The sequence below is a fragment of the Monodelphis domestica genome, chromosome 4 (genome assembly GCF_027887165.1).
Source record: "Monodelphis domestica isolate mMonDom1 chromosome 4, mMonDom1.pri, whole genome shotgun sequence".
In the NCBI taxonomy this organism is placed as follows: domain Eukaryota; kingdom Metazoa; phylum Chordata; class Mammalia; order Didelphimorphia; family Didelphidae; genus Monodelphis; species Monodelphis domestica.
Window position 1 is genome coordinate 17778079 of NC_077230.1, and position 10000 is coordinate 17788078.

Genomic DNA, 10000 nt, shown 5'->3' on the forward strand with positions numbered 1-10000 from the left:
CAATTTCTTTATATACACCCTTGATCCCATTCCTTCCTGTCTACCACATAAGATTTTTCCCATTCTCTAATCTTCATTCTCTCCCAAGATCTTTGGATTACTTGTTGCCAATAATAATGATGATGATGGTAGCATTTTATATGGCGCTTTTATTTCATTTTATCTTTGCAACAGCTCTGGTGCTATTATCCTTATTTTACAGTTGAAACATAAACTTACTCATATTTCCCACATCTCCCTTACTAGATTCAGCCATTTTCACTCTCTGATATATTGCATCTTTCCTCTCCTTGAGAAATCTACACTTTCCTCTGAATTTTTATTTTGCCTCTCCTGCCTTTGCTTTGAATTTTTATTTTTGTTTTGTCTGAGAACATGGTCATAACTCTTGTTTGTTTTTTATATAACTGATGCATAGTGAATTTTATTGGAACTTCTCATTTTGATTCTATATATCTTTACTTTTTAGAGATGTTTCTTATAAATAATAGTCTGTGAAGTTTTTATTTTATTTTATCGGATTTAATTTAGGTCATTCACATTTAAAAATCTAACATTATGATCACTGTTTTCCTGCTATTTGCCTTTAATATACTTAGATTGTTTTTAAACCCTAACATTAATTTTGTTTAGAGTCCTTTGATGCAACCCTATTCCCAGAGACTCTATTCTTTTCTAGTTTCTCCCATTTGTCAAATCTTTCTCTAGTTTTGTAGTTTTAATTAAGTTGTTGATTTATTTTCCTTTTAGTTTTGTCTTCCTTTCCTACTTTCAGGTAAGTAGTTAGTTAAAAACCTCCCCCTCTCTCTTTACCTCCCCTTTCTTATATTTGCTTTCTTTTTAATGTGCCATTTTCCAAATTTTTGTTTGCTTTGTTCACTTAATTTTTCTCTTTCTATTCTGAATTTTCATTCTGATTCATGGTTTATTCTCTTATTTATTCTTCTTTAATCTATGTATTTCATGAATTAGTGCTTACAATGTACTGGGTGTGAGTTCCTCCTTGTGATATTTGTGTGATATTACCTTTACATATCTTACTTTTGTCCCTTTTTTATAGTTTGCCTTACACTTATATTGTGAGTTATTATGAATAGAAGCATTGTTCCATGGTAATAATTATTTGGTGTCCCCAATTGTGGTGGTCCATATTTATCCCTGGATGACTTTTCCTTCTTTCCTATCATCTATGCCATTTTATCTCTGGGTGCTTTTCCTACCCCCAGTTTTAGCCCACCTGCAATTTCCATACCACCCCATAGAGCTGAAATATTATTTCCCTTGGGCCACAATGTTGTTTTTGGCACAACACTCTCAGAGAAAGAAGTCTCTCCAGACACTAATTTCCCTCAATTAATTATGTCATGAGGCCTTCATCTTCCATTGCTAACCCATCTCTTCCCCTACTAGAGTGCTTTGCTGTAGGAACTCTACTCACTGTTTGGGAGGAATTCCTATTCCACCCTTTTATTCCTTCAGTTTTGATCCTGCCATTTTGTGCCTGAGAGTCTGTTCCCCAATATATTTTACCTACCCTCTCCTTACTTATGTAACCTTTCACTCTGTAACTTCATCCTATATAATACATTGATTAATCTGTGAGGAGATTGTCAGATTTAGACCAGGTAGCCTCTCTTTTGTTATTATCGTTTTCCCTTTCTTCTCTCTCATACCTCTCTCTCTCTGTCTCTCTCTCTCTCTATCTCTCTCTGTCTCCCTGTCTCTGTCTCTCTCTCTCTCTGTCTCTCTGTCTCTGTCTCTCTGTCTCTCTCTCTCTCTGTCTCTCTGTCTCTGTCTCTCTGTCTCTGTCTCTCTCTCTCTCTGTCTCTCTCTCTCTGTCTCTCTCTCTGTCTCTCTCTGTCTCTGTCTCTGTCTCTCTCTCTCTCTCTCTCTCTGTCTCTCTCTGTCTCTCTTTCCCTCCCTCCCTCCCTCCCTCCCTCCCTTCCCCACACTTTCCTGAGGCCCCATATCTGATGAGCCATGTGTAGTGCACATCCTTTTGGTCCCATTGGATGTCCATGTCTTTTCCCATTGGTATTTAGGCTCAGGTTTTCAGGGTGTATTCAGGTTGCATCTTGAGCTCTTTTGCTTTTCTGAATATATGATTCCACTTCTTCCTGTGATTTCTGGCGGATGCAGAGTATTCTTTTGTTACCTGAATTTCTTGCCCTTTCTATTTAAAGGTTTTTTTGAAGAAGTTATTATTTGGCAACAGAATTATGATATATAACAATTATGTGCTAGACTTTGAAGCCTAGGGCTTTTTTATGTGAAAGTAATCTCGATTCTTAGACTGGGTACTTTCTTTTCTGTACTTTGGAGAATTTCTAGGCAGTTTTTTCTTATACTCGTTCTTGCATCATAATGTTCCCTATCTTAGCCTCTTCCCACTTTGGGAAACTAACTTGCCAGTGGCCAGAGTCGGAGGCTCATGAAAGTAACTTTACCATCCCACATAACTTCTCAGTAGACAGGGCTGCCTGTCTAGCTGAATTCCATCCCCCGAGGCTTTGGGCAACTTGTACCCTCATCTTCCTGCCACTGTTTCCTCCTTTCTTCGTCTTTCTGAGCTGACTCAGTATCTGCCACTTGCCACACCTTGGGGGAATGAGTGTTCTGGGCAGCATTTCTGCCCTCCTGGGGTTCTCCAATTAGGGGCCAACTAAGCAGAGCGCAGTTCTCTGCCAGTTTGCTCTCCTGCCCCACCGCCATCCTCATGTGGCTGGCCGGAGTCCAGGTCCACGGCTTGTGGCAACAGAAGGCTGGGGCTGGGGGTTGGGGGCAGGACAGAAGTAGAACATTCTGGCAGAGATCGCAGCATCAGGGAAATGGCAGCGTGGTCCCAGGACATGAGCCCGAGGGCGAGTGGTGAATTCTGCCGTAGAGGGTGGTAGGGGCGGGCTGAGTAAAGCATCACAAGGGATTAGCTATCTCCACCGTTCATTACCTTGTTGGGATTTTTGGTTTCCTGTAGACGACGAATGGCGCGCTGGGTGGTGCGGTGGGTAGAGCGCTGGGCCTGGGGTAGTACAGTCTAGCTTCAGACACTTACGAGCTGTGTGACCCGGGGCAAATCACGTAACCTTGTTGGTCTCAGTTTCCTCATCTATAAAATGAGCTGGAGAAGGAAATGGCAAACCGTTCCAGTATCTTTGCCCAGAAAACCCCAAGTGAGGTCCTGAAGAATTAGAAACAACTGAAAAAAATGCCTCAACAACAACAAAAACGGCACATGATTCCTTTTTTAAGGTTTTTTTTCTTTTTTGAGACTTAGTGGGGCCTGCAGAGACTTTGTGTGTCTTGGCCATATGATTCAGAGGCCCTAAAGGACTTTAAATACCAAACCCAATGTATACTTGATCCTTGGAACTATGGGTAAACCAATGAAATTCACTGAGTGCGTGACTCAGTCAGACCTGTGCTTGGAGGCTGCGTAGAGAAGGGTTTGGGAGAGAAAGACTGGAGGCAGGGGGCCTATTCGGAAGTCATCAGACTAGACCAGATGGGGGGGTAAGGAGGGCCTGAACTAGGATAAAGAGACACATGCAGGAAGAGTTGTCGAGGTAGGACAAGATGTGGCGTAGCCCTGGGACATGTGAGACAAAAGGAGTGACGCTGTCCTTGTGAACTTGTATGACTGGGAGGGCCCTCAGCAGAAATGGGGACGTTGTGAAGAGCTACGGATTTTGGAGGAAAGATAAGGATCGCTGTTTTGGGTATTTTGAGTCTGAGATGTCTGTGGCATGTGCCATTCTTTGAATACTTTTTGGGGGTATATTTATATATTTTTGGGGTATATATATATATATTTAGGAATGGTGCATTAGATAGAGTGCCAGGCACAGATTCAGGAAGATGTGAGTTCAAATGTGGACTCAGACACTTATTAAGTGTGTGACTCTGGGCAAGTTGCTTGACCCTTATTTGCTTCAGTTTCCTCAGTTGGGGATTATTGAGTAGCTACCACCTAGGATTATGGTGAGAAATGAGGATCAAATGATCAAATCTAGCCTGATGCCTAGAACATAGTAAGTGCTATATAAATGTCAGCCATCACCTCATCACCTGATTTTGGAGGAAGGATGTAGTAAAATCTTCTGGGAGATTACATGGGAATAACTAACCCATATGTTTTATTGGGATTCAGAACAGCAGTTGTTCACCTCTCTCCTAGTTATTCTCCCTTTATATGTTTCTTTCTTCTCTCTTCCATTGTTCCTTTCCTTCAATCAGCGAGCCATTCCACTAATAGTTATTTTTGGAGCACCAGTAATGGCCCTCCCCTCCAAACCCAATACTGTAGGGATTTAGGAGAACTGTAAGAATTACCTTCAAAGAGCTTCAGTTTGGTTAAAAGAACAATCTATTTATGCCTCTTTAAAATGCTTTGGGAAATGGGGTTGTGGACCTTTGAGCCAGATGAATATTTACTTTGACCCAGGATATTTTGTAATTATTATTGTACTTTTTGAGAGGTGATGCAGTGATACATATTGCTGAAGGCTTTCTTAACCTCCAGAAAGAAGCATATTACCTTTAAAATACATACTGCTGGCAATCTACTGTGTGCTGCCTAAAGAAGTATGCTTTTGGATCTATGGTACATTTGAATGCTTTAATAATCATTGCTCTAATGACCTTTCCTTATTCTTACCAGATAATGATGAAAGCAAATAATACTCACATATTGTCATTTTGAGTGTATATCCAAAATACTAAGTATTATTACTAAAAGGTACATAATTTGTTAAAAAAGAGATTTTTAAAAGTAAATCTATGCATTTATTGAATTGTTTTATTTACATTTATTCTGCAGGTATTAGCTTTTAATGCCTATTTTGAAGATGAAGTGCCAGATAAAAACCAAGAATTATATAGGATAAGACACTGTAGAATCTACTTCTACCTTGAAGATGACACAATTCAAGTACTTGAACCACAGTTGAAAAATAGTGGGATGCCACAAGGTATCTATTTAAATCAGCTGTGAAATTGTACATCTTTACTTCCTTTTTGTCTTCATGAAAGCCTGTGTAGGCAAGACTGTTGAGATTTATAGCACTAGCATTGTTTTGTTTATATAAGCTACTTATGAATAAGAAAAATGATTTTCACATATATTACATATTATGTGTGTATGCGTATAGGTATATAAAAATATATATTAGTGTCAGTCTTTTTTACTTTGAAAAATGAGTCTTTTATTTCCTCGTTTATTCATAAAACTAGTCTCAACTTCAGATTCCCAAGTTTTTCATGTAGTTTTTCTATTGCATTTGTTTTCTTTCCTTCCTTCCTTCCTTCCTTCCTTCCTTCCTTCCTTCCTTCCTTCCTTCCTTCCTTCCTTCCTTCCTTCCTTCCTTCCTTCCTTCCTTCCTTCCTTCCTTCCTTCCTTCCTTCCTTCCTTCCTTCCTTCCTTCCTTCCTTCCTTCCTTCCTTCCTTCCTTCCTTCCTTCCTTCCTTCCTTCCTTCCTTCCTTCCTTCCTTCCTTCCTTCCTTCCCTCCCTTCCTTCCTTCCCTCCCTTCCTTTCCTTCCTTTCCTTCCTTTCCTTCCTTTCCTTCCCTCACCAAGTTTGGATGCCTTCTAGCCCCTGCCTGTCTTCCCCTTCTTGCCCTCTGGCCCTGCCCCACTGGAGCTGGGAGCAAGGGGACAGTTCCCTAGATCTGCATGTCTCCCTTCCTTTCCCCTAATGATTGATTTTCCATTGCCGTGTTGGTGCCTGGCTTAAACTCCCTGTCCTTCCCAACAACCAACTTCTCTGCATGGAAATTTTGGTAGCTGCCAGCCCCAGCTGGTGCTGTCTATCCCACAGACATGGGGGGGAGTTCTCTCTTGCCCTACTCACCTCATGTTCTGTGTATGTGCCAAGCTCAAACTGTGTCCCTGTGGATATTCAATAAATAGTTATTGGTGATAATGGAAAAAAAAAAAACTTGAAAGGGAACAAATTAAAAATCCCCAGAAAAAACCAAACTAGAGATCCTAAAAATTAAGGGAGAAATTAATAAAATTGAAAGTGAAAGAACTATTGAACTAATAAATAAGACTAGAAGATGGTATTTAAAAAAAAAACAAACAAAATAGACAAAGTACTGGTCAATCTAAATTAAAAAAAGGAAAGAAGAAAACCAAATTAACAGTATCATAGATGAAAAGGAAGACCTCACCTCCAATGAAGAGGAAATTAAGGCAATCATTAAAAACTATTTTGCCCAACTATATGGCAATAAATATGCCAATCTAGGTGATATGGATGAGTATTTACAAATATGTAAATTGCTTAGATTAACAGAAAAAGAAATAGAATTCTTAAATAATTCCATATCAGAAAAAGAAATTAAACAAGCCATCAAAGAACTCCTAAGAAAAAATCCCCAGGGCCTGATGGATTCACAAATTAATTTTATCAAACATCCAAAGAACAACTAATCCCAATATTATATAAACTAGTTGACATAATAAGCAAAGAGGGAGTTCTAACAAATTCCTTTAATTACACAAATATGGTACTGATTCCAAAGCCAGGCAGATAAAAAACAAAACTCTAGACCAATCTCCTTAATGAACATAGATGCAAAAATCCTAAATAGGATATTAGCAAAAAGACTCCAGCAAGTCATCACAAGGGTCATCCACTATGACCAGGCAGGATTCATACCAGGAATGCAAGGATGGTTCAGTATTAGGAAAACCATCCACATAATTGACCATATCAACAAACAAACCAACAAAAATCACATGGTTATCTCAATAGATGCAGAAAAAGCCTTTGACACAATACAACATTCATTGCTATTGAAAACACCCAAAAGTAGAGGAATAGAAGGACCTTTCCTAAAAATAATAAACAGTATTTATCTAAAATCATCAGCCAACATCATGTGCAATGGGGATAAACTAGATGCATTCCTAATAAGATCAGGAGTGAAATAAGGATGCCTATTATCATCTTTGTTATTTAACATTTGTTATTTAATATAAATAACATATTGTTATTTAACACCATCTGTAGCAATTAGAGAAGAAAAAGAAATTGAAGGTATTAAAATAGGCAATGAGGAGACCAAGCTGTCACTCTTTGTGGATGACATGATAGTCTACTTAAAGAATACTAGAGAATCAACCAAAAAGCTAGTCAAAATAATCAACAACTTTAGCAAAGTTTCAGGATACAAAATAAACCTATAAGTCATCAGCATTTCTATATTTATTTCCAACACATCTCAGCAGCAAGAATTAGAAAGAGAAATTCCATTTAAAATCACCCTAGACAATATAAAATACCTAGGAATCTATCTGCCAAGACAAACACAGGAATTATATGAACACAACTACAAAACACTCTCCACACAATTAAAATTAGATCTAAACAATTGGAAGAACATTAACTGCTCATGGGTAGGACCAGCTAACATAATAAAAATGACCATCCTACCCAAACTAATTTACTTAAATATTGCCATACCCATCGAACTACCAAAAAACTTTTTTTACTGAATTAGAAAAAACATAACAAAGTTCATTTGGAAGAACAAAAGATCAAGGATATCCAGGGAAATCATGAAAAAAATGTGAAAGAAGGAGGACTTGAAGTCCCAGATCTCACACTATACTATAAAGCAGTGGTCATCAAAACAGTTTGGTACTGGCTAAGAGACAAAAAGGAGCATCAGTGGAATAGACTTGGGGTAAGTGACCTCAAAGAAACAGTCTATGATAAGCCCCCAAATCCCAGATTTTGGGACCAAAATGTAGTATTTTATAAAAACTGCTGGTAATATTGCAAGACAGTGTGGGAGAGATTAGGTTTGGATCAACATCTCACACCCTACATCAAGATAAACTCAGAATGGGTGAATGAACATTAAGAAGGAAGCTATAAGTAAATTCAGTGAACATAAAATAGTATACATGTCAGACCTTTGGGAAAGGAAAGATTTTAAAACCAAGCAAGACTTAGAAAAAATCACAAAATGTAAAATTAATAATTTTGATTACATCAAATTAAAAAGGTTTTGTATGAACAAAACTGATGTAACCAAAATTAGAAGGGAAGCAACCAATTGGGAAATAATCTTCATAACAAAAACCTCTGACAAAGGTCTAATTACTCAAATTTACAAAGAGCTAAATCAATTGTACAAAAAATCAAGCCATTCTCCAATTGATAAATGGGCAAAGGATATGAATAGGCAATTTTCAGTCAAAGAAATAAAAACTATTAATAAGCACATGAAATGCAAATCAAAACAACTCTGAGGTATCACCTCACACCTGCCAGATTGGCTAACATGACAGCAAAGGAAAGGAATGAATGCTGGAGGGGATGTGGCAAAGTAGGGACATTAATGCATTGCTGGTGGAGTTGTGAATTGATTCAGCCATAGCACTGCTGGCTTTGTACCCCAAAGAGATAATAAGGAAAAAGACTTGCACAAGAATATTCATAGCTGCACTCTTTGTGGTGGCAAAAAATTGGAAAACGAGGGGATGCCCTTCAGTTGGGGAATGGCTGAACAAATTGTGGTATATGTTGGTGATGGAATACTATTGTGCTCAAATGAATTATAAACTGGAGGAATTCCATGGAGACTGGAACAACCTCCAAGTGATGCAGAGCGAGAGGAGCAGAACCAGGAAAACATTGTACACAGAGACTGATACACTGTGGCACAATCGAATGTAATGGACTTCTCCATTAGTGACAATGCAGTGATCCTGAACAGGAAAATCTGTGGGAGTAGAAACACCATAGAAAAACAACTGCTTGAATATGTGGGTTGAAGGGATATGGTTGGGGATGTAGACCCTAAATGATCATCCTAGTGCAAAAATCAACGACATAGAAATGGGTTCTGATTAAGGACACATGTCATATCTAGTGGAATTGCATGTTGGTTATGGGAAGGGTGAGGGGAGGAGAGGGAGGAATAGAATATGATTTTTGTAACCAAGGAATAATGTTTGAAATTGACCAAATTAAAAAAAAGAAATGATTAATAGAGTGCTCTCAGAAAAACCTGGAAAGACTTACATGAACTGATGCAAAATGAAGTGAACATAACCAGAAGAACATTGTGCCCAGTCACAGCAATACTGTATCCTTGACTATCTTCAGCAATACAATGATCCAAGACAGTTCCCAAGGACTAATGATGAAAAATGCTATCCATTTTCAGAGGAAGAACTTATGGAATCTGAATGCAGATAGCAGCATACTTTTAAAACTTAATTTATTTTTGTTTGTATTCATCTGTTTTCTTTTACAACATAACTGATATGGAAATATTTTGCATATGTATAACCTATATAAAATTTCTTGCTGTTTCTGGGATGGATGAGAGAAAGGAAGGAGAGCATTTGGAACTCAAAAATTAAAAAAAAAAACAAATGTTAAAAATTGTTTTTACATGTGATTCGGAAAAAATACAACATTATAAAAAGAAAAAGATGATGGTGCTGTGGCCCCAGACTGTGTAAGCAGTCCTGAAGTCTTCTAGTTCTCTGAATACAGCAGACCCATTAGGGAAAGCAGAAGCCAGTGCTGCACTAGAAGTCAGGAACCCAGATAAATCAAAGACAGCACCTGAGAGCTTCTGACTGCTCCATCACAAGGTGCACGAGGGGATAGGTCTTGGCACCGATTCCCAAATCAGGAGCTGAGGTGGAAATTTGAGTAAACAGAAGACTTTGAATACTATGAAACCACATTATGTGTCCAAAGATGCCCGAGAGACGGACAAACTCAAAAGAGAGTAACTTGACAGCAGAGTCTGGGCTTCCTCCCCTCTCATTGTCCCTAAGCCCCAAATTTTCCTTTGCCTGTCCTCCATATTGATTCTACCCAACACCCTACACAACAGATGGTATTTTTAGGCTAGGTCAGTTCTCTAAGGTGGAGGCTGTAGATGCTTCCAGAAGCATAAATGGCTTCGTTTGGTAGAGATCAGTGCCAGAACTTTTATTGGAGCTCTTGCTGCCTTCTGGTGACTGGACCTA

General features: G+C 38.5%; 1 protein-coding gene across 3 annotated transcripts in view; it reads left to right on the forward strand.

Moving 5' to 3' along the window:
* Positions 1 to 10000, forward strand: part of EFHC2 (EF-hand domain containing 2) — a 222997-nt gene that overhangs the window by 67015 nt on the left and 145982 nt on the right. For all 3 annotated transcript variants that reach the window (XM_007493310.3, XM_007493311.3, XM_056826099.1), the window contains one exon: positions 4817 to 4967. In XM_007493310.3, the coding sequence (XP_007493372.1) occupies positions 4817 to 4967 (151 nt within the window). The remainder of the gene's footprint in view (positions 1 to 4816; positions 4968 to 10000) is intronic.